Raw genomic sequence first — 24774 nt, 5'->3', positions numbered from 1 at the left:
GACAAGTTCAGATATGTATTAGTTCTTTATGTCAATTTTTTTTAAATAATTGTGTCTTCAAGAATACTTTGGATACCTAACAGAGAGTCACTATTTCTTTTTGAGCTGCCTCTGAAGGATACCTAACAAAGAGTCACTATTTCTTTTTAAGCTGCCTCTGAAGGATACCTAACAAAGAGTCACTATTTCTTTTTAAGCTGCCTCTGAACAGTCCTTCTGGGAATTATGAATTACTGGTGGAGGGCCGTGCTGATGGCCGGCACATCTTCTCTAACCGTACCAGCCTGATGTACACGTCCAAGACCACCTCTGTATTCATCCAGACTGATAAAGCTGTGTATAAACCAGGACAAGATGTGCTCTTCCGGATTGTCACTGTCTATCCTGATCTGAAACCGTACAAAGTGTCTCTGAATATATATATCCGAGTAAGTATCCACAGGAACATATTTAGAATGTTAGAATGTGTCATAATGTTCCAAATTTGTGATATATATTGCTACCTAAATCTTACTAGCCAGGCCATTCATATTTAACATGCAGCTTGACTTTTCTCCTAGGATCCTCGGAAGAAATTGATTCAGCAGTGGTTGATGGAGCAGGGTGATTTGGGTGTAGTTTCCCAAAAATTTCAGTTATCAATGAACCCTCCACTAGGAGACTGGTCCATAGAGGTGGAAGTGAATGTGAGTATTAACATTGCCAAAGCACAGAGAGACTTATTTCTTGTGCTAGATGTGTATAAAATTTTTGTTTATGTTGCTGAAACCAGTTATAAACATGGATCATGAGATGAACAAATCCTCCCCTCGTGTCAAATATTGTGCAAGATACTATGCAAAGATAATATGCAAATCTCACAAGATTTTCAATAGTATGTGGTTTTGTAGGGAAGGATACAAAACCCCACATACATACTTTATCCTAAGGTCTGTGTTTTGATTCCAGAATAAAAATGGTATTAAAGAAGTGGGGAGTTGTAATATTAATATAACAGAAAGATCTCATGGAGTACAGTTTTTTTTTCTTTTTAAGTGAAATGCCCTTATGTTTATTTTGCAAGCAAATACACAGAAATTTGTTGTACCACGCTGTGCAGCCAGTCAGTGTCTCAAGGGTTAAGGAACCAGGACTCTTTACAGATCTTTGCCTAGTTTTAGGTGTGTTTCAGCAACTCACAATGACTGATGAGTTACTGAGGAAAAAATAACTTTGTAAAATAGAAAGGATGATTAGTAATACAGAACTATTGCAAAACAAAACTGGAGGAGTCTGTGTTGCGTGTTGTGTTGCTATTGGTAGTAGTTCTCTCAGGCCAATCCTTCAAGCTGTTACACTCCTCATACACATGGAACATGTTTCAAAAATAGCTGGAGGTTTAGCTGTTCAAAACTTTGTGTGTTAGGGTTATTCAGCCTGCTTTTAAATACCTATAATTTGGGAACTGCATTTCCTATTTGGCTTGCAGTGGCTGTTCAGGGACATTTAGCAAGTGTAAACAGGACTGCTTAATGTTACGTAATGAGGGAGATGATGGGTAGAAAGTGGAAAAACTCACATGATCATGTATTATTCGGGAGTAACATTTGCCAGTACCAGTTACATGTCTGATAGGTTTCTATAGGCTTAGGTATGTGAGGGTGGTGCTCAACTGAGTGAGTGTCAGGGCTGGATTTTTCAAACGCTTCGTCATGTGGGTGTGGAGTTGTTGCTCTTGTTCTCCGTGTTGGGAAAAATGTATGAAGTTGTTCCTGCACTCCTCCCTGTGCTCTGCTGCTCCTTCCCATCCCCTGACTGCTGTTCAGTAGCCTCTCAGTCAGGCTGAAGCAGCTGTAGTCGGGCTGAGATCTAAAGTGCAGTGGGGAAGTGACCCAAACTGAAAAGCATCTGTGTGTTTTTCTTTGCCTAGATTGGACCAGCTCACTGATCCAGCTGACAAGCCATGCCCACTCACAGCTATTGTAGGTGCTTTTCAGCAGTTGGGGAAGTGTGGCTCAGACATGGAAACAAAGGCTGGTTGGTGGCAGTGGTGGGCTCCTTCAACAGATCACATGCCAAGCCAAACAGTGTTTTTGAAATGTTGCTTGGGCTTTCTGCGAAGGCTTGAGTAATGCTGAAATTAGGAGATAATTGATGAAGGAATTGTGGCAGCTGTTTTCAGGATCTGAATGAGTGCCACTCCCTCCTGAAACAAAACCAAAAAGAAAAAAAAAATTATAAAATTGAAAGAAAAATGCCTTGTAAATTCATCTGGGTGAATGAAACATCTGTGAGAAAAGTGAAGTGAAATCTTAATAGAGTGTAGTTGATAGTATTCTTAATTTTAGCTGTTCTACAGAAGATTAATGATCTTGGAAAATATATGTCAGAGTGGGAATGTCTCTCAAATCATGAGTAACAAGGAGAAAGTAAATAAGGAATGTTTTGTTCTGTCTATTTCAACATATAGCTAAAGGGCATCGGGTAAAGGAGGTAGAGAGTGATTTCAAAATGACTGAAACATCATAACTGAACTGCAGAGCATAGGACTAGCAATTGTTGTGAATACTGAAAATTTAGGTGGGATCAAAAATGTCTGGACAAATTCACAGTACACTCTATTGAGAACTGATAGTTAAAAAAGCCTCAGGTGTCAGCTTGAGACACAGTGTCACTCCTGGCTGCCCTGGCTGATGCAGTTCACTTGGTGTTGTCTATTACTTCATGTTTGTCTTTTTGGATATTGCATTCCAGCAACACAGATTGCTGGAGTAGCTGAATACAAAGGAACCAAACTTTTGATAAAAGACAAAACAGTTCCATTTGACATTTAAAATTGAATTGAAATTTTTAATAGAGGAGAAAAAGAAGAGTATAATGTAATTTTTAAAATAATTTTTAACTTTCAGACCTTGGTGTCGAGAAAAAACTGTCTGTTCTTACAGTGCTTATCCTTTGGGAATGGAACAGCAACCCCAAGTCCCACACAGAAATACTTATGTTTACTTTCAGGCCCTTTTTTGTTTACACTTCCTGTGCTTTAATTCTCAAATTCTATGTTGAGTATAATGACAAAGCATTATGCGTTATTTCTTCAGCATGTGCCTGCACAGCATCTTTATTGGATAAGGGTATCATATGCAAGATACATTAAGTGGCTATTGCAATATTCACATTACTAGATTAGGTCTGTCTAGTGTGCTGGCTCACACACTTAATTTTCTGAAAGTATGTCAACCTTTGGATTAATGAAACCCACAAGACACCTTGCACAATGAAGGAAAAGAACTTTTCTGTTGGGAAACTCTTCTTTATTCTCTTGATTTCAAGGGAGTTTATGCTGTGAAATACAAGATCGTATGGGAGGGGATTGAGTTTGAACATTGAGGTGTGTAGGGTTATATAGTTGGTGATATAGTGGAGATTCAGCTGGTGTTCAGTGGAAGTTAGTGAGTGACTAGATCACTCCTGATGGATATTCTTACGTTCCAGCTGGATATTCCTCTGTCTTCTGCAGTAGTTCTGCTGTTCAAGGGAGGTGTAGGTTTTATTGTGTCATGTATAAAGTTGCATCGATTCACCACTCTTCCTGATAGCAGAGGTCACTGAGAACTTAGATTTACTGCTAAGGAAGACTTAGTATATGACTAGGATTTTTAATAGATATGTCTTCCTATCCTTAACCAGTACTGCCAGCTCTGGCTCTTCATGGCATCCATTGCAGCTTATGGATCTGTTGAGGCTTTAGGAACATCTTCATATGGCAAATCCAGACTGATCCATGCATGACTTAGCTATCCTGATGCCATGACCTGGACTTTCTAGTGAAGTAGCCACTCTTTCCTTCTCAATTTTCCTCTTGGCTTTAAATTGTTAAGTGATTAAGTAACATTTCCCTTCTTGTGATTACAGATCATTTTCCAAGTGTACTGAGTCTTGATTTTTGGAAGTGCTGCCTCTGAATCCTGTTTTAAATCAGGTTTTGGCTGCTTGCTGCTGTTAAACATCCTGTAGTATTTTTAATAAAAGTTCAGGTGTTAGTACAGCTGTTCCAGGAAACTCAAGACAGAGTAATTACAGTCTGGTTTTCAAGTCTCTACCTTGTATTTTAGTTGGATATCTTATATTTCCTGTTGCTGAAAGACTTCTAGTTGCTGAGTTTTAGTAGCATGCACCTCCAACCAGAAATTGTTTCTAGTTAAATGGCATTTTGTGGTCTAATTTATAAAAGTTGTTATGTATAAATCTATGATCAAATATTGAGGAAACATTACTATGTTTCAGGTGCAACAAGGGCTTTCCAAAATATTTTAAGACTATTACTTTTATTTTAAAACTTCCACTATAAAGCAAACTTTCACAATCAGCTGGAATGATTATACACTTTACATGTTGAATTTTTTAGCTTTTGAGGTTTAATGTATGTTGCAGCATATCCACAGCAAATTCTCTCATGTTTTACTGCTAGGTCAGTTACGGATTTCACATTTGATGCATTAAGTTTAATGTTGTATGTGTAATTGCTTAAAAATGTGTCACAGTTCTTCAAAATCAGACTGTACATAAAGCCTTTGGCATTGCCCAAGTATTCAGTAGTTTACAAATGTGCACAGATATTCAATCAGGATCTGTTAGTGTAAATAGTGATGATACTGGTGGGACTCTGACTAGTTTCTTGAGACTGCGCTATTGAGTCTGATCAGCATTTCATTTCGGAGTTTGTTTCTTGCATGTGAAAACAAAGCATGGAAGTGATCATGAAGTGCTTCTGTTAGTTCTGTCTAGACAAAAATCTGGTTTATTTAGCTGCAAAGCCAAAGTGGAAGAGTGCTTCTGACAGGCCTGTGAGACAATGAGGTAGCCCCAGGAATGCAGCCGGTGCCAGCACTGTGCTTTTCCAGGGCAAAGCCAGAAAGACGCCCAGAGTCTTTTCCTGTGCTCTAACAGCAGTACATGTCAATGTCAGAAACAAGTAAGAAAACGGACCCAGACCAGATTCATTTCAGGGACTTTTGGTTGCCAAAGAAGAAAAAAAATCTGTGGGAAGCAGCTCCTGTGACCTCACTTTTGTTGGATCAGACCCAGTGAATTAAAACAGGAGGGTTCATCACAGCAGAATCTAGCCTGTAGTTATTAGCAATTCTTGGATGTCAGGATACACGGCATCTCAGGCTCCCCTGTAGAAGGGCTCATCCTCATCATTCCAGAACACTTATATGGATCTCTTTTTGGCACTGTTTTCTTACTCTGGGTGATTGGCACAGAATGCAGTAGGTGTTCTGCAGTTTAAGAAATGCTGATTTAGAGCAAAATGTTGTTAGTCTGGAAGGGTGAATGTACTTAAGCAGGAGAAGGCATGGGAGACAAAAAGAGTACTAGAATAAAGCAGCTCTGGAAAAAGTAGAATGGGCATGGTGTTGTTTTCCTGTCTTAAAACTCCTAAAAATCTCTTGGGTTGTGCATGTATAACTGACCGACTAACTACTTGTCTCAAAAGCCACTATACCTGGAAACTGGTTTAACAACTTCCACTTTGGTGTATTTGAACAATATTTGCCAGAGACAGCTTTGCCCTGATGAATTAAAATGATAGAGTGGTTGAAGTGCTGTAATGTGTCCTACTTCAGACCAGCTTGGGTGAAAAATGTGATAGTGGAAAATCTGGCTTGGTATTCACATCATCAAGATGACCAAGTAGGGTCTTTGCTTTTCCCTGAACTATGAAGCATGGCTTGATTTCTGTCACAAAGCTTGTCATCTCAGAGAAGATGCTGCCAGGGGTACTAGTCTCACTGTAATCTCTGTGTTCTACTACTTAGAGTTACCTTAGTTTTTAATTGGTGGTGTGTTTTTTTTTTTTTTTTTTTTTTTTTTTTTTTTTTTTTTTTTTTTTCCTTCTAAGATAATGGGAAACAATATTTTATTTTCAAGGGAGATACTTTTATCAGTGTTTCTGGGGTAACATTTTGTTCAGGGTTTGCTTTATGGCAAGGGTCTCATATGTACTTAGTGTTGGAAATAAAAGCAATACAGAGAGCGAGGTGTGAGATGAATTCACTACAGGTCATTTCCCTGACATATGTGTTCCTAAGACTACCTGATAGTAATCTGATTGTGGACTGATTTATGCATGTCAATGCTGTAGCATTTTGTGTTGCAAATATTATGAGTTGCACAAATGTTGTGAAAATAGCTGATTCTGCATGTATATTTTCAAACCTAGTAATATAAATACGGCAGTTATTTTGATGATCAGTGACTTAATCATGAAATCAGCAGCAATCTGATTTTTACTTTGATAGGAGTATTTTGCTAGGAAATGTGTAAATATATATATATAAAGGGCTTGGTCTGAGATGCTTAACTTGCAAAGTTGTTGATCAGGTAACAAAAATTTATAGGTGTTTCCAGTTTAGATCCTGGTCCTAGGGTTTTTGCCATAGGAGTTATCAGTTTGCCCTCTCTTGCTACAGTCATTCCTATCTGTTACATCTTGATGCCACCTGACAATTGGTTATCCATATCCCTCCTGAAGGAAATCAGGAAATAAGTGAAAAATTTAGAAAAATAGGAAACTAGAAGAGAACACAAGTAACAGCACATTAGTTTATTTCTCTCCCTGATTTTAAGTAACAATATAGCTGAGACAAGAAGATACAACACAAGGGTATCTCTGCTGAAGTAAGTATGGCTGTAGACTGTAACAAAACTGCAGCCACCTTTTGAGTAAATGCAGAATCATAAGATTATACAAGGTTATGAAATAGTCTCATCCACTAGATAGACCCTGTAGGAGCTTCCTGTTTGTAGAAGTTAATTTCAGATGTGGTAGCAAAGATGATGCTGGTATGTTAGTCATGGTTTATCATGATGACTGTGACTACTTACACTAGGTAGTTTTATGCCAGCTAGCTCAGGTATTCAATTTTTTTTTTTTTTTTTTTTTTTTTTTTTTTTTTTTTTTTAGTACAGAAACCAGGCATATGTAGATGTCTGCAGACTGAAGCTGCACAAGCTGTTCATGATAATACTTAGAGTCTGCTTCACATTAACTTCTGTGTCCTTGTGTTTTGCAAATATATAATACTGGTCTCCACAGCAGCTCATAGTGATTGAGCCATGATTTAAAATCATACCATGTCAGAAATTGTAGTTTAACTTGAATATGGGTGGGATGTGGCCAAGAAGGTGTGTTAAACTTACTAATTTAACTGCAATTATATGTATTTTCTCATATGAATCTTTTTCAATAGGGTCAAGTTCATTATCAAAGATTTAAAGTGATGGAATATGGTAAGTGTTATTTAAGGGCATTTAGTAGTGATGAAAATCAGTAGTGATTCTCCATTAATTTATACTAGCTTCCCTTTTCTGACATGAGCATTTTAAATACTCACAGAAAGTTTAATTTCCCAATCTTTGGCTTCTCTGAGACTGACAAAAATACCATCTTATCCGCTGCCCTGTTTATCTTTGGTAGTTTTAATGATGCCAAAATATCTATATAGTATCTGGTTGTGAAGCTTGCTGATGATTCTTTAAAAGCTGAATAAAGTAAATGTTTTATATTTCAGTCTTACAAGCTGATATGCAGGCTATTTGTCTGATGCTTTTCTCTCCTTTTAACAAAAAGTCGTAGTCTGGGGATTGGGTTAAAAATACATCTTACCTTATATTAGGAAACTAGTAGTCTTTATCAAATTGCATGTTCTACCCTTGTTACTTAAAAAAGAAATATTCCTTCTGTGAATTTAATGCTTCTTGTATTTTTTTTTTATTATTTTAGTTTTACCAAAATTTGATGTCATGATCACAACACCCTTATACTACTCTTTGAGAGATGAAGATGTAACTGGTGTTGTCTCTGCAAAGTAAGTAAATCACTGATATTGTTGTCATCCTAACTCTTAAGAAACTTTTGTGGGTCTCTAAGTGTCAAAAACTTATATGTGGAATGCTAATAAAACCCTGTCTATTCAAAATTAGTTGACTAGTATCCGTTTCTAGTTACTGGATTTTGTTGTAACAAGATTCAGTAGATTTTCAGACTTCTAGTAAGTTCTTTTGGTCTGGTAAACATACTTCTAGACTATAGCTATACATTTTCAGTTACCTTATTTGAAAATTTCTCAAGTTTCTTGCTTGTAATATGTATTTTGATGCTTTTCTTTGTTCTTATAGTTCTTTTATGGTACTCTCCAATTTACAGCATAAAGGTCTGTAGGTAGAATAGCTGTATTTTATTAGACAACATGGAAAATTAGGCAAACTTCTATGAACGTTCTCCTTGTTCCAGTAAATCAGCATTGAGGATTTCAAGTATAGGTTTGTCATAATACCTATAGCAGTAAACAGGTGAAAAATTAAAAGCTCTTGAGAAATTCAGAGGAGGTTTCAGTGTAGTCTCCTCTGTAAATAATTCTTTATTTTTCAGATGAGCAAATATTTAGACAAATACACATTAATCTGATAAATTAATTTTATTTTTGAAGATGAGAGCCAGATAGAGCTACCTGATAGATCATCCAAGAAGACTGAAATAAAGAGTCTTTTGTAAGTTCTCTGATGCCTTAAAATACCTTCTGAAGAAGCACTCTGTTTGCAGGTGAAATGCAGAAATCATTGTTTAGCAAGCTATTTAAATTAAATGTTTGGACTTTGAGGAAACACTTCATTCTTTAGAGTCCATGCAACCTGATATTATAAATTACCAATGTCAGGTTGGATGGGGCCCTAAGCAACCTGATCTAGAAGGTGGCATCCCTGTACATGGCAGGGGGATTAGAACTATATGACCCTTAAGATCCCTTCCATCTCAAGTCATTCTGTGATTCTGTGAATCTCTTAAAGTGGCGATTTAAAAAAAAATTTCCTCGCTTTTTCCCCTCCACCTACTTTGCTTTTGGAGTTTATTATATGCTAGTTAATACTTGGTTTCTTAAACTGTTTTGGTCTTCCCCAGAATGCTTGACTCTTTCATTTGCTATACTATAAGGTGTTTGAAAGTGTACCTGCTTGCTGAAATAAATTCATACTTAGACACCAGTCAACCATCTGATGTTGAATCCTAACAGTGACAGAGTTTTACTGATACATTGTAATTATTTATAGAGAATGACTTCATTCCTGGTGACTGTTTTTATAGACATAATGTCTCTTTATACAGCTTGTAAATGTCATAAACCCCATTTTCTTCTTATTATTATTAGATCAAGTTAAGTACAGGGGTGCTGCCCAATGGCAGTATAATTTCAAGGTTAATGGCAGCTTATTACTTTAATTAGGTCTGCTTAGACTGAGTTCAAATGCAACACAGTGTTATCAGAGTTATTCCTGTTACTATGCTGTTTGATTTTTCTTTCTATCTGCTTTTCAGCTTTGATATTAAATGGTTACATAATGATTTAAAGTACTTTAATCTTATCACACCTGTATTACTGCTGAGAATGATTTTAGGTGTTCTGTCTGTCCCCATGTCATTCCTCCCTGCCTTCACTTCTCTGTCTCAATCTGATAATGTCATGGTTTCTATTAAGTATGACTCGGAAACATTTATACAAAATTTTATTGTATTGCTGCTTAGTGACTGGAGGTTGCTACCGTCATCCTAAGAAGGGAGTATGTTACAGTTTTCAGATTTGCCACAGCTGGACATTGTTTGCAATGATTTCTTGAGACTGTGATTACTAAATGAGTAGTAATAATTATTACCAAATATCAAAAATGAGATATCTCATTTTGTGTTAGCAGTATTTGGTAAGCAAAATACTTACACTTCCCACATCCCCTTTTAACTCTACTGCATATTAGTTATGAAGCTACATCAGTGTTCTGTTCAATAACTTACTTTTAGCTTAGTATAGTTAACTTTTGTACATCATACAGCCCATAATAATTTTAATAGGTTTGTAAAGCTTGTGTAGTGGAAAGAGCAGCACCGTGTATCTTCTCCAGATTTTGGGCTTCCAGCTTAGGGTTGATAAACTGGTCTCAGTATGTGAACTCCACGTTTCAAAGTAGAAATGTGTTCTACCCATGTCTGAGGCCAGACCATAATATTTTAGTAGGATCTTTTGCCTTGAGAGCTTTTAATGAGCCCGAGTCCTGGAGGGTGACGTGTTGTTTGACTTTGGCTGATGTGTTTCAGGTACACATACGGAAAGCCAGTAAAGGGAACTGTAACAGTCACTTGCCTTTCTGTTTCTTACTGGACAAACAAGAGAAATATAACAACAACAATGGAGGTGAGTCATCTCTTAGTCGTTTCTTTAAGTCTGAGTCCTGTTGTGGGTTAAATGATGCTTGGAATCATTCCTGAATGCTGAGTTCAGCTGAAGAGTGTCAAACTCTCTTTAATTTCCAGCCTAAAGCAGCTACATTCAGATTGAGAATGATACTTGGTACCTATGCTCCCTTTACTTGTTCCTGGAAGTTATTTTGGAGAGTACCACTGACCCAGGTAGAAAAATTTTCCAGGAGCTGCACAGGTGCTGGAGGACCCATGCTCAAGAATGCTCCTTGGCCCTGTGTCTGCCCCTGCACACTGAGCTCTGTGTCACAAGGCCAGAGGAGAACACTCCAGTTGTCTTGGATGGAGCTCTAGCATGGTAGAAACCAAAACACTTTGCCTACCAGTTGCCAGCAATTACATTTGAGCTACTACACTAATTGTAACCTGAAGCATGAAATTTAAATAGACACACAGTTTCAATCTGAAGGCTTGAAAGAGGTGGTAGGTTCATTGCATTCTCTTTGCAAAATCAGATGTTTTACTTTTGAGATGTGTACAGTGTTTAAAAAAGGTTAAATTTTTGCTACATGAAGTGACTGTAATTTCTGTTTGCTGACTTTAGCCACTGTGCCTTCAGCAGCACTTAGTTTACAGAAACTCTGAGCTCAGATGTTGAACAGGGTGTACCCCTCTCTTCAGGCAGGAACTTGTTCATTGCATTTTCCTGTAGAGCTCAGGTACCACTGTGCTCTAGCCATGTCAAAGAGGGTAATTCTAGAAATTAAGGAAAAAAGTAATTTTCTCCATAAAGCATTGTTACATCTAAAAAGGTAGCGAACTTCTACTGGATTTAATAAAAATGGTTGGTGACAGCAAAAAAATAAAGGGTCAGCATTCATAATTTTCTGGTGTTCACACTCCAAAACTTTTATGTGGAGAGAGCTAGAGGACATAACCAGAAATAAGCTATTGTAGAAAGAAAGGTATCCTTGGCTTTTCTGGCTCAATAGTTATTTTTTCCTATATTGCAGATAAATGGATCTGTGAATGTAACCTGTAACAAGCTTATGTTGCAAAACTTGAATGCTGAGCAGTCATGGCGCCAAGGTGACAGTGACTACACGGAGCCGATAGAAATGATTGCGGTGGTGACCGAGTCACTCACAGGTATGTGGCTGTGTGAGGTCTCCTGACAGAAATACAGAGTGCCTTACTGCTCTGTGGAAGAGGTTGGAACTCTAGAAAAGTGTCATGTACTGGTGTCAGCACAACCCATCCACATTCAAATATCTTAGCTGAGTGTTGCTTGCCTAGAAATTTAATACTTTAACCAGCTGTTAACTTGGTTGAATGGAGTTCTATGCTAAATGATTTATTAAATAACCAAGAAACACATTCTGATAGGAGCTTAAAGTCAGTGACAGATTATTTTTGATGAGAAGAGCAGGCATAAAGAATTATTAGCATTCTGAATTTAAAAAAAAATATATATAAATAAATATAATATATAAATAAAACCTGAATTTTATTAACTTAACTTGAATCATAAAATTACAAAAGTATTTGTAAGCACATTAGTATAAAGAGTTCCCTCGTCCTAGGTTGTCCACAGTCTAGCTTCTTCCAGATTTGCAAACTGAGGGGTTTTTGTGGGTTCATGTTCCACTGCACCTTGCACATTAGAAAAAAAAAAAATAATGTAGAAAATTTCTGCCTGTCCCAGAAATTAGGTTTCATTACAGACTTTCTGTAGAAACCCTGGCAAAGTGAAGCTGGCTGATTTGAGATTTAGTAAGTTCCTTCCTTGTGTCATTCTGACATAGTCTGTTATGAGTGGAGCCCTATGTGGTGTATCTTATATTGCATTGTGGCAGGCAGTACCAGTACATATACCACCTTTGTACTGATGCTCAGTTAGAAGGATACAGAATGACGGGAGTAGAAATGGTGAAAATATGATAGAATTATTTCCAAGTCATGGGCAATAAATTGTATTGCTGCTAAATAATAGTATTTGTGTTAAATGCATGTTGTCTAAACGTATACAATTATTCAACAGGAATCTCCCAAAATTCAAGTACCATCATATTTCCAAAGCAAAGTGACTATTTTATTGAATTTCTGGACTACTCTAGAGTTATAAAACCTTCTCTGAACTTCATAGCTACTGTAAGTTCTTTTATTTGATTATCATCTGTGGATAAACAAATGTGACTTCTCCTCTATGCTTAGATAACAAAGTTTGCCTTGGATTTTTAAGTGTAATTTACAGATTTGTTTTCAAATTCCCTCTTTTTTTCACAATACATATCAGCAAATACTAAACATGGAGGCATTTGCTCTAGAAAAGGGTAAATTGACAAGGAATGCTGTAGTCTTGGTGGGATATATTTCTGTATAGTTTTTCAGCTATCATTCATATGGAAATGAAATCATTCCTGGCTGTTTTTTTTTGACTGTGCTTTGAAACAACAGATTAGTTATTAAGTTTCAAACCTCTGTATAGTATTTGTATATCTAATTGTGTGTATATATATATACACACACAAATATAGTGAATTTGTATATTTAAGCAGCTTTTACATAATTCATTTAAAACTCATCAAATCACATTGCTTTCAAGTGAAAGTCTTGTTTCTGCCTTGTTTCCTGTCTTCTTCATGACAACTGCAGTCCACTCATAGGAGTATTTCATGTTCTTCATTCTGTCTCTCATCTCCATTCAGTATTCCTACATTTTGCAGAGGTTGCATAATGTATCGCTGCATTTTGCTTGAAAATGGGAGTCAATTTTACAATTCTTGAGGCTTTGCTGTACAGAAATGAGACATAAATAGCAGTGATTTAGGCTGAATATACTTTTCCAGAGTAGATTGGCTCAAGATGTAGCTTTATGCTAGCCTGATCATTTGGGCTTTGGGTTTTTTGTGCTTTTCATTTTCTTTGCCAGCTTCCCAGTTTGAATCCACCTTTTTTTGTCCTCTTCTAAAGAATTGAGTGAGAGATAGCTGAAGCATCTGGCAATTCTTGCAGCTGGCAGACAGGAAGGTATCAGTTATGCCCCCAAAGAAGTGTGAATGAACAGCTGCTGCTGTTACTAAAAAGTGGAAATCTTACATGAAGAGCATATGTTTTTCAGAGAGAGAACAGGAAAGTAATGGCTGAGGAAGAGAGGTAATGCAGTGACATCTATGGACTGAAAAAGAAAAGGGAAACATTTGTTCAGTGCTTTTAAATATAAATGTTGATTTTTTTGTAGTGTATAATGCAGAGTAAGAGTGATTTTACTGGATGAAAACCTGCTTGAATGTGGGCATAAAGATTGTAAGTTGTAGTGCTGATTGATGTATGATGGTGTGAAGAAGTTGCACATTGTCAATTTTGGGCCTGGTTTCAGTCTTTAACTCATTTGCTGAATTCATAAACACATCCAACTCATTTTCCCATGATGTAAATGTCAGCTTGTACTTTCTTGTAGTGATGAAATGCAAGTGATAACATAAAGTATTCAGACTGTAGGTAGGATATTTATAGCTTACCTGAGACACAAACATTTTCAACTAGAAGAGTAATTGGGAGACATGAAATGCAACGTTTCCTTTCAGTTCCATCTACTTTGCTTTTACTCTTTTTTTAGTCCCTGGAGTTATGAATAATTTTGTTCTTCCCTGACTTGCCTATTTGCAGTGCTTACTAGGGAACAAAAAAAAAAAGCTATTGATGTGAGAAATCTGAGGATGCATTTTTTTTTAATATATGGTGTGTGTGCAGATATATTGTTACATGCTATGTGTTGTCCATTTAACTTTATCCTCTTTGATGGGTTTGATAAGTGTTTTCCTTCTTTTTGTTTAGCTAAAGGTGTCACGTTCAGACAGTAACCAGCTGACAGCTGAAGAGAGGCAGAATATTGTAACAATCACTGCACAACAGTCAGACCTGCTTTTCCATCACTCTTCACTTTCTCACCTGGAAAATGAGGCTACAGAGGAGAGAAATCTGACAGTCCATGTCCTGAACTACACCGTTCCAGAAAATGGCGTAATTGATGTTGAATTTCCAATCCTGTCTGATACAAAAACCCTGAGAGTTCAGGTACTGCTTTGTAACATGTTGCTTTGTAGTGTTGACACACTAAATTGTGTGGGCTGGGATCAGTGATATGCTGTCCTGCTATCTGCAGCACCTGACATGTCACCTATTGTTATTTTTGTTACTCCATGTTACAGCTCGAAAGGAAGTGAGAGATCCTGTCAAATGGGATTTAAAAATTGTACCATAATATCAAAAGGAAAAAAACCCAGATACCTAAAGCACAAAGTGGACTTTTACTAAGGCTACCATGCTCTTGTAAGCTGTACCACAAATACGAACATCACAGATCTTGCTGTTTTGTTAAAAGGCTTTTTTTGCACTATCTTACAGGCAGAGTTCCTCAGCAGTAAGACTGACATAGGTGTTTATGATGTGTTCAGCTCCCCCAGCCAGACTTATCTCCAGGTTAAAACAAAGAGCCAGGATATAAAGGTACAGTCTTTAGACAAAACTTGCCATGATAAAAACCAAGTTACTCGTGGTTTTTCCATACTCATCCATGTGAATCATGTTCTTTTCCTAGGCTGGAAAGTCTTTTGAGCTGAGCATTGCAAGCAACAAGCCAGTGAGAGAGTATCACTATCTGGTAAGTTACAGGCTTTACTGATGGGGACAGTCCAAGATGACTTTTTCCAACTTGAGAAATACTTCACTGAGTGCAATGTTATTAAACATTTGAGAGATTCAGCATTTTTTAATTGTGCTTTGTGGAAGAGGAGACTCCAAAACTTCCTTTCCACTAGGATGGTCCTTTTTGAAAGAGAACTATCTTATTCTACTTAGGAGGAATGCGTCTGGTACTGTAAGGAAGTGCTTCTGGAAAAAGTGCTTCCCTGATCTGGATATTGGTTATCTCTGCTTGCAGATATGAGACAAGGCCCAGCTGTGAGAGCAATACTGTTTCTGGCTGTGCAGAGCATCTCCAGTGGGAGTAGGGACAAGGATGTCCCAGGAGCAGCCCAAAGTGTGGCTTGTCAGCAGGTCTTGCAGATGCAGGTGGAAGCAGGGGCCTGGTGGAGCCTGTGTGCAGATTCAGGACTGTCAGGCTGAGCCTGTGGGTACAGGGTGAGGAGAGCTGCCTGCTGAGGAAACAGATGGTTGAGTGGACAGAGGGGCGTTGTTAACAGGGGAGTTTCATAGGAAGCATTTTAAAATAAATGTCTTGGGTAGTGGCCTAATTGCTCAGCTGCTCTACTGTATCTTGAAGGATTGGAAAGATCTATTATATATTCTATGTTAAGTTTCCCATCCTGTCTTTAACACATGTCTGTCTTGTTCACAGTCTGCATCTTAGTGACTGTGGTAGCTAGGATTCTTTTTCTTTCACAGACTTAGACAGTAAACTGAATTAGGAAACCCATGTAAAATTTGGGCATTCATATGTATTTTCTAAAATAGAAACATTTCCTAGAAGGTTTAAAATAAATAAGTTCATGCAACCAAAGGCAGGGAACTGCCCTTCATCTCTGTCTTCATTGGTAAGTATATGATCCAGTAGGAACAAATTTAGAAGGAAAAAAATTGCTGCTGTGGGCCTGAAATCCAGCTCTTTGGGGTAGCTTCAGATTAGCTCTAATCTGATGTTATAATGAATGCTTGCTTTTAATTGGAGCACATTACTAGATTGCAGTTCACATTCTCCATGAGGCAAACCAAAGTGTAGGTGGGGATGTTTTGGAGGTTTGCTTTTAAAACTACATGCCTAATCCAAACTCAAATGCTGTTACAGATAACCCACATGAGCCAACCCTATTACTGTTGTATTTTTATGTTCTTGTACCATAAGTGTGCACTTGTAATTCTTTACTTGTCCATAGTGATTCAGGAATTAAAACACAGAATAAAATTACATTGTTTAAATATTACATCAGCTACCATGCCCATTTACACAGAACTGGTCTACCAGTTAGTAAAAAAATTAATCACTGCTGTGTGTTTCTTCTTTAGCAGCTACTTGCAGAACAAATTGCTAAGCTTATGACATATCTAGGATACCAACAGTTTGAGTGTTCGATTTTTTTCTCTTTCAGATATTATCTAAGGAACAAATTATAGCTTTTGGCACAAAGTCTACAAAAACATTCAATTTAACAGCAGAAAATTCCTGGGCTCCTTTGATATCTATACTTGTATTCTATGTAGATGAGCTTGGAGTGGTTGTAAATGATGCTCTCACTGTCCCCATCCAGCCTGCTTTGGATGACAAGGTAATTGTATTGAACTTGAGTCTGAGACCATGTTCTTGTCTGTTTTTTATAAACAGTATCTTGGATCATAGGATTGTAAATATCAAAAATTTTTCATTCAGGATCTAATCTGAGGTTTGTGCAAGTCTTTGGGAAGACTTTTGATAATACCAGTGCCATTAGGGTCCAGTTTTTACGTATTTGAAAAGTCCTTTCTACTTTTGTGCTTTCCACATCAACAGATGCACAGCATTTCCTTGTGTTTTTAGTGGTTTGGTCAGTTACTGAACCAAAGATTACTCTGGCCAATATAGTGACAAGGTATCATAAGTACTCTAAGGGCAGAATTGTAAAAGTTTATAAAGACCTTGTTCTAGCCAGGCAGTGGTCACATTGTGACCAGTGTTTGTGTTTCATGTGCCTGTCCATACTTTCACTCAAAAATGTTTGAAGAGTGGGAAAATGCCTGTTGAATCAATGAATTGATTTTTCCAGCTCACTTACCAGGATGAGATTTGGTCCTTTGTGGAAATAAAAGCCTTGCTATAACTTTTTATAGGTGAGACCATCCAAAGGCTGCATGGATTCAAATTCTTTCTGTCCTCTGGAGACTTTAACACTTATAACCAGACATCAGTAGGGAGCCTGTTTGTTCTGCTGCGTGAAAAATGTCTCCATTTGCCTCATGACTCATCCAAAAGTCCTAGGAAAAAGGCTCTCTGAGGTCTCTAGCATCCAAAGGTTCTAGGAAAAGCAAATCCAGGGTCTTAATTATAGCCAAATAATCTAAAAAACCTGCTTCTTGGGAGCTGTTAACAGCTGTAAATATCACTGTAGAATTTAAATCAGTGCTGTGTTTCACTTTTTTCTAGATTAAAATCTCATGGAGCAAAAATAAGGCCAAGCCATCTGAGAAAGTCTCCCTTAAAATCAGTACAACAGAGCCAGGATCACTAATTGCACTTTCAGTTGTTGATAAAAGTGCCAAGCTTCTGGGAGAAAGTAGTGACATAACAGAAGAATCTGTAAGTATATGGGAAACGAAGGTTGTCGTTATTGTGTATATGAAAGATGTATGCTTGTGGAAATATTACGGATTATATGCTGAACAAATAATGTTTTTTGAGCATGATTTTTAACCTGTAATGATGCAATTTTTTTACTTTTGCAAGTCACATGAGTGGCAGAGACTGTAAGGCTTTAAAGGTAATAGGCACAGCATTTTCAATTCCAATTAATACTTCATTGTTCTTTATTTGATAAATTATTAAGATGGCAGTTTCTTCTTTCAGAAAAGACAAGCCAGAAAAAAACCACTAATGATTTGTGCTTTGTACTATTTAAAATTAATAATATAAAATAAAGAATTTCTTTTCTTGGGAGGGCAGAGTAAATTATTCATATGTTTAAATTACCTTTACTTGCAGAAGTTCTACAGCATCTACAGTTTGAAAGAGCTTACAATATATATCATTCCTAAAGTGCTCAAAGGACATAGCCCAAGTACCATAAAATATCAATGGGCTGTGGGCTCTATTCCAGGCTTTTATACAGTCTTGGTCACTCTTCATTAATCATGAAGCTACTACAACCTAACCCCCTTCATCCTGTCGCAGATTATTTTCTCTTTTGCATGAGAGCTAAGCACCCTACAGCCTGTGGTACAGCTGTGTATGAATTAGCAACAGTGAAAGTTCTTAAAACTGTGAGTTGGCATTTAGTCTTTGGATGATTTTGGCTTTTTTTTTTTTTTTTTCCCTTAGATCCTCCATGAGCTCAATTTATACAGCACAGTGCAGTATTTCCCCCTGGTCAGAGGTTCTTATGGTGTATTTCAGGTACTTTTTTTTTTTTTTTCATAATTCTAGGCTGTTGGTTTTTTTACTGCTTAGTGACTTGAACATCACTTGCTAGAAAAACGTGAACTTTCTAACTTTTACAACTATAGACAATGTAATGTTTTGGTGGCTTATGTGAGTTTCAAATTGTGGATTCTGTCAATATTCTGAATACCTAGGAATATATTTATACTTCCATAAATACAGGTTGCTTTATGCTTGATATAGTCTTCACTTTGGAAAGTTTTCAGTCATTATGGCAATATTCAGATTCATAGCATATCAAGTTTTTAGGTTTCTGTATATTATTTGCTTTAGTTTTATTCTTGCTTTATGACTTCATTTAACTAAAAAGAAAGAAGAGAAAAAGAAAGTAGATGAGCACTGTTGATGTTCTGAATGTCCTGTATTGAGATATAATGTATAAATTTTATCCAGAAATGCAGCCTTTGGGTATCAACCGATGCAGTTCTTGAGGAGGATAAGGAACATTTTCTTTGTAAGTAATACAACAAATATAGCCAAATCTCATTTGCTGAGTGGGGAAGGAGGTCCATGGGAGAGGGCCCCTATTATGTCTTCTTACTGTGCTGCATACAGGTTGCATCCAGCCTTGCAAATCATTACCATTTCAAAGGTTCAAGACATACAAATTTCTTATGATCAGCATTTCAGAAATTTTTCTTTTTTACTGTAGTGACATTACCCTTTAAAATCCTGAGGATGAGTGGAGTTTTTGTTTGCAGCTCCGGTTGATATATCTGGCCGTGGTTTGTCGTGTGTAGCCAAATTACACCAGTTTCATCAGCACTCCACAGAGGCCATGTAGAAATTTGTGTGAAACTTTTTTTAATTCTTAAAATAAAAGTGTCCCAGAGTAGTCTTATCATATGTAACAAAGCTATAGATTAGACTCCAAACAATATATTAATTTGACTTTTCTTAACTGTATTTGTTTGAGTTTTCTAAATACAGATATTTGGAGATAAGAGCGTATTTTTTATTTTGTAGATGGTGGAATGATACCTATAGAGGATGGTTTCGGTGATGATATGCCGGTATCTAAAAATGGACATCCTGATTTCAGTAATCTCTATGTGAGGACACATTTTCCAGAGACTTGGCTTTGGACTGACACTAAAATGAGGTATAAATTAGAAGCAAAAGGAAACCAGTTTGCACTTGCCATTTTTGGGGTTTTTTTTTGGTAGGTTTCAGTAGCATTCTGCACCAATGCTGAAGAACACTGCTTAAAAATGTATATTTATATTCTGCTGCCATCTAGAGGCCACGAATGAGATTGGAGATCGAAAAAAAAAAATGGAGTTCTACAACTGCAAGAGAGGATTATGCCTGACTGAGGGTCTAGGAGTTTCAGTAGAAGCTAGATGAAAGTCCTGGAGACAAAAGAAAAAAGCTCTTACAAATGGGGAAAAAATTGATAGGGAGACCTAGCCTTTTCTCTACAGTACATAAAAAGATGGTGATTAGCCCAGAAGGGGAAATCTATTGCCATCTACACCTAGTTCAGTGAATAGATCCAACTGTCAAATGATGGTGAAATCTGACCTGCATTGTGAAACACAAATTTTGTATTGTTTTTCAGCTGAGAAGTTCAGGAAGCAACCATCATCTGGGATTGTTTTAAAGGACCTGTGAAAGTGGGTTACATGTAATGTGGTCCAGTGTAATTACCTCTAATTCATGTAATTTAAAATAATTTAAATTTTTAAAATAATTTTGATCCCATCACAGTATTTCTAAATGGTTAAAAAGAAAAAGAAAAATCGATAATGACAGCTTTTCTTTCCAGGAATTTGAACTTAATTTTTCATTCATTTTAAACATATGTGTCCACTTACTGATGTCTGTAAATGGATGGTTTTGAAAGTCTGCTCTCCCCTTCTGCCATCAGATCTGGCACAGAAACCACCATGGATGCCATTGTACCTGACACCATCACGTCCTGGGTAGCCAGTGCTTTTGTGATCTCTGAAAACGGTGGGCTGGGAGTGACAACTGCTCCAGTGGAGGTACCATCTCACTAGAGAGTTCTCCTTTAAGGCTGACAACACTGCAGGTTATTGCTGGTCTCTCGGATTTAGTTCTAACAGCAGCATCTCCTTACATTAATGAAGGGATTGAGAGGTTGTGTATGTTCAAACTGTAAAGAAAACCACATCACTGAAGCCATACCTGATACTGTATCTGCCTTCCCTTCCTGCTCATAGGAATATCTAAGACTCCACACAGATATTCAGATGCCTGTTTCTGTTGGAGTGTTTTTTTGTTAAAGTACTTCCAGGATGTGCCCATTTCAAAATCTTTGTATATAGAGAGCGGGAATGACTATTTGACAGCAGTGTTCCATGTTTTCTTGGCTCTGTGCAGTGAGGTTTGCACAGACTGGCAGGGAAGAGGTGACTGGGATGTGAGAGGCATTTGCCTGCAATCTACTAACACTTATGGCTAATGCTTACCCCACGAGGGAGAACAGGAGAGCTGATTTAAGACTTAATTTATCTGTCTAACGCAGTTGTGGAGTAAACGCAGGCACTTCAAGTAAACTTGCAGGAGCTTGTTACTCTAAGTAAACTTGCAGGGGGCTTGGACTAATTGTCATCCAGAGGTTCCTCCCAACTCAGCCATTGTGTGATCTGTGATAGGTGCTAAGTTTTGGATGACTTAGCTTGAGGGAGCAGAGTGGACACTGAGAGCTAGCCGTGGGGTGAGAGTCTTATTGCTCCCAAATTCCTGTGTTCTATGGCTCTTTTCTTGATTCCAAGTGTTTGAGGAGTTTAGCAATTTAAGCTAAATTCAGCAGCCTTCAGGTTACATCTCTAACCTGAGATGTAACCTGAGATTCCCAGTGTACAAGTGCAGTTGTCCTAGGATCACTCTGTACTCAAGGAAACCACTACTTAGAGAGTTGTTTCGCCTGTTTAAAATACGAATTAATTCTTGAAGTCTCATTTAGCTAGTATTTTACATACACTGAATAATCCATCCATTCGTTAGGTAAAGATCCTAGAGAAACTATGTTCCTATCGGAGACAACTCCACTTCATACCTAAGTTTAGAAAGATTGAGACTGTAGTAGTGGGCCGTAGATTATTTTCATCTTGGTTCCTGGACTAGTGTAAGCATAGCCTAAAGACAGACAGCTTACCCATTTAAGTTCTCATGCCCTCGAATTCTTGGAGAGGGGCAACTTTTGAGATCCAAACTGAGATCTAGGTCCAGATTTCACAGTCGGATGCTATGCCAGACACAGAGCATGTGCTTTGAACATCCTGAACTCCACTATGGAATTTGGAGCCCAATCTGGATTTTGTGGCTAAGGCTCCTTTGAGACTGGAATCTTGATTCTTGTTTCTTTCACTTGGCTTGGCAGAGATGGGACAGAAAGATGAATAGTTTTCTGATTAAAACTGTGTGGAAATGCACACTTGGCCTCTCATCCTCAAATGTGAGAAGGCTCCAAGTGAAGGCTCCAAGTAGAACAGATGTTGAGATAATAATTTAGCTATAATCACCCCCATGCACTGTTCAGTACTTCACTATGGTTGGGACATTTAGGTTGTGTTTAGAGTTCCATATGGCTGAAACATGTTAAACAGTACCATACAGAGAGGCAAGTAAAATAAAGACGTGAAAAATGTAATGGGGAAAATAAATGACATCTGCGTGCTTTATGTCATGTACTGCTTTGCATCATGGTTTTATTTTGATTTCTCCTACACAGAGTGTCAGTGATTTTACTCAATTGTACTTTATTGTAATATACTGGCATATTCCTGAGTGCAAAACTTCAGTTTTAAAGAAAAGTAAAACAAAAAAGACAAAGAAAATAGGTATGTAGGGAAGACCTGTACTATGAACTAACCAAAAAAGTCTCCATCAGAATTTCTCCAATGTTTAATAACTTGAGAAGTTTATGACACTGAGAGCTTTAGCAAGCAACTTTTTTTTGTTAGGTTTTTTTTTTTTTTTTTTTTTTAGAGAAAGCATTGGAACATTTGCTAGCTAGAAAAAAAAACCTCAGGGATTTTTGTTTCTGAAACTCAAAACACTTGGAAGATGTTTTTTAATGCAAACTGAATTAAAATAATTCTTAGTTGACATTTTGATAATAAAGGATATCGTGTCTCAGCCATTCTTATTGTACAGATGTTCATAAACAGTGAAATTTTGATTCCATTCAGCTTGATGAGACCTTACCATTGACTTTTTAGAGCCCAGATTTCTTCCAAAGCCCTCTGTTCACAGATAAAAGAAACTGCTTGCTGGTATATTTCTGCAGTTTTGATTTTAATTAATACAGTGTGCATTTTTAGAAATAGAACTAAAGAACTAACGCTAAGATTAATCTTACTAAATTTTAAAAAAAATCATTGTAAGGTTTTGTTGAGTTACAAAAGCGAGTCAGTTATTTAGTTACTAGTGTATTGATGTGAAGATCAGTCAACTGACCTAACTAATCCATTACTTGTGTACTCAAAGCAATTCAGTTACCTTAATGAGAGCTCAGGACAGATCACAGCTTCCAAACTTGCCAGATGATAGACTCATAGTCCTAACTTAGTTGCCTCTGTTGGGACTGCCCTGTCAAAGCTGTCAGCAGCTCTCATCTGGACGGTGTCTCTAAAGGTGCTAATGACCAGAAGCATCTTCACCTTCTGTTTCAGCCCTGCAGTAACATGTTTTGTCAGCTGTAGAGTACAACTAAACATTACTCTGTCATTCAATTTAAAAGTGATTGGAAGACATCTTGTGTAGTAATTTTCTTTCTAGTCTCTGGTTATAAGGGTTCATGACTGATTTTGTTTTGCAGCTAGAAGTTTTTCAGCCTTTCTTCATTTTCCTGAACCTTCCATACTCCATCATCAGAGGAGAGCAGTTCATTTTGAAAGTGAACATCTTTAATTATTTGAAAGAAGAAGCTGAGGTAATATAACAGTCTCTTTATCTTTGAATGTTACTAGATATTGCAGGGTTTTCATCTCTGGTGGAGACCATCTCTTTCTTTGTCAGAACTGGCATATTTTCTTTAGTGGGCAGACCTATTTCTCTATACACAAAACAAGTGGCAGCTTATGAAAACACCTTTTCAAAATTAACACTGTATTACAAATATTACTGTATTTACAGGTTACTGTGATCCTGGATATGACTGAGGCTTTTGAAATTATTCTAACATCCAATGAAATAAATGCCACAGCAAATCAACAGTCTGTATCAGTACCAAGTGAAGATGGGAAAACTGTTCAGTTCCCTATCAAGCCAAAAGAGCTGGGAGAGATTCCCATCAAAGTGACAGCAATATCATCTGCTGCTTCTGATGCTGTTATCCAGAAAGTTTTAGTAAAGGTAAACAGTCTGCAGCCTGGCTCGTTCCTGAAGTAAATTGTTCCCAAAACCATGCAACATAGTGCAGTAAAAAGGCAAACCAATGTACTTGTCTGCCCCTTGTTCTGTATGGTTGGTTTGGGGTCAGGAAAACATTTCTTATAAAATAATTTTTTAAAAGTCCTTTAAAATTCTTTAGATTCCCTTCCAGGAATGAACACGTAGATCTGTTCTACTGCAGATAGTTTGTCCAATGCTTCTTGAAAGTGAGGTGAAAGCTATTTGTGTATCACTGAACTCCTGATGTTGCAGGTAATTTGACAATCTGTGGAGAGTAGACCTGGTAGTTGTTTGGATAAGTGGCAGTTGGAAATGGCAGTTGATTTTGCCATACATCTGGCTTTCATTCAAAGCCTATCTTAGATTAACATTTCTGTATTTTGCTACAGGTGGAATTTTAGCCTCCAGACTTTCTGGTAAACCGGACACTGATAAGACTTGCCTAGCTTTGGATGTCTAAGTCTGATTCATGTTAGACTCCATTTCAGTGGAAGATGGTAGACATTTGTATATCTTATCCTACAATAAAAGCTCAAGATGATAGAATCAAAGAATGGTTGAGGTTGGAAGGGAGTAGCATGACCTTCCTGCTCAGGGCAGGAGCAACTACAGAAAGATATTCAGAATTGCTGTCTTTATCTTTATAGGCTGAAGGATTGGAACAGACATATTCTCAGACGGTTCTTTTGGATTTGACTGGGAATAAACGACAAACAGTGTCAAAAACTTTGGAATTCACTTTTCCTTCTGATGTTGTAAGTGACAGTGAGAGAGTGCAGGTCACTGCTGTTGGTAAGAATTAACTTCGTTTCTATCATTAGGGAATTAATTATGGCATTAATTTTTATTTAACTGCAATATAAATAAGTTGAATTATTAAGTCACAGTAATTTACCATCATGCATTAGGCTAAACATAGGGAGACCTTATGGATGGAGTGTTTTATTCCTTTAATTTGTTTAATTTATGACAATATGGTGTTTGTAAGGTATTTTCAGATTTAGTGAGTTGGATTTTGGTCAGGAAGGTCCTGCAA

General features: G+C 37.2%; 1 protein-coding gene across 1 annotated transcript in view; it reads left to right on the top strand.

Moving 5' to 3' along the window:
* Positions 1 to 24774, top strand: part of CD109 (CD109 molecule) — a gene marked incomplete at its 5' end in the record, with an annotated part of 70785 nt that overhangs the window by 18253 nt on the left and 27758 nt on the right. Inside the window, 19 exons of the mRNA XM_083856898.1 lie at positions 198 to 428; positions 561 to 686; positions 7233 to 7272; positions 7766 to 7850; positions 10127 to 10223; positions 11242 to 11377; positions 12270 to 12379; positions 14066 to 14305; positions 14636 to 14737; positions 14829 to 14891; positions 16336 to 16512; positions 17364 to 17516; positions 18255 to 18329; positions 18768 to 18828; positions 19341 to 19476; positions 20245 to 20362; positions 23164 to 23277; positions 23481 to 23699; positions 24386 to 24530. Coding sequence (XP_083713024.1) covers positions 198 to 428; positions 561 to 686; positions 7233 to 7272; positions 7766 to 7850; positions 10127 to 10223; positions 11242 to 11377; positions 12270 to 12379; positions 14066 to 14305; positions 14636 to 14737; positions 14829 to 14891; positions 16336 to 16512; positions 17364 to 17516; positions 18255 to 18329; positions 18768 to 18828; positions 19341 to 19476; positions 20245 to 20362; positions 23164 to 23277; positions 23481 to 23699; positions 24386 to 24530 — 2428 coding nt within the window. The remainder of the gene's footprint in view (positions 1 to 197; positions 429 to 560; positions 687 to 7232; positions 7273 to 7765; positions 7851 to 10126; positions 10224 to 11241; positions 11378 to 12269; positions 12380 to 14065; positions 14306 to 14635; positions 14738 to 14828; positions 14892 to 16335; positions 16513 to 17363; positions 17517 to 18254; positions 18330 to 18767; positions 18829 to 19340; positions 19477 to 20244; positions 20363 to 23163; positions 23278 to 23480; positions 23700 to 24385; positions 24531 to 24774) is intronic.

The sequence above is a fragment of the Zosterops lateralis genome (genome assembly GCF_965231275.1).
Source record: "Zosterops lateralis genome assembly, chromosome: 3".
NCBI classification, from domain to species: domain Eukaryota; kingdom Metazoa; phylum Chordata; class Aves; order Passeriformes; family Zosteropidae; genus Zosterops; species Zosterops lateralis.
Note: the sequence above shows the minus strand (reverse complement) of the source record. Positions and strands in the feature narration are given on the sequence as shown.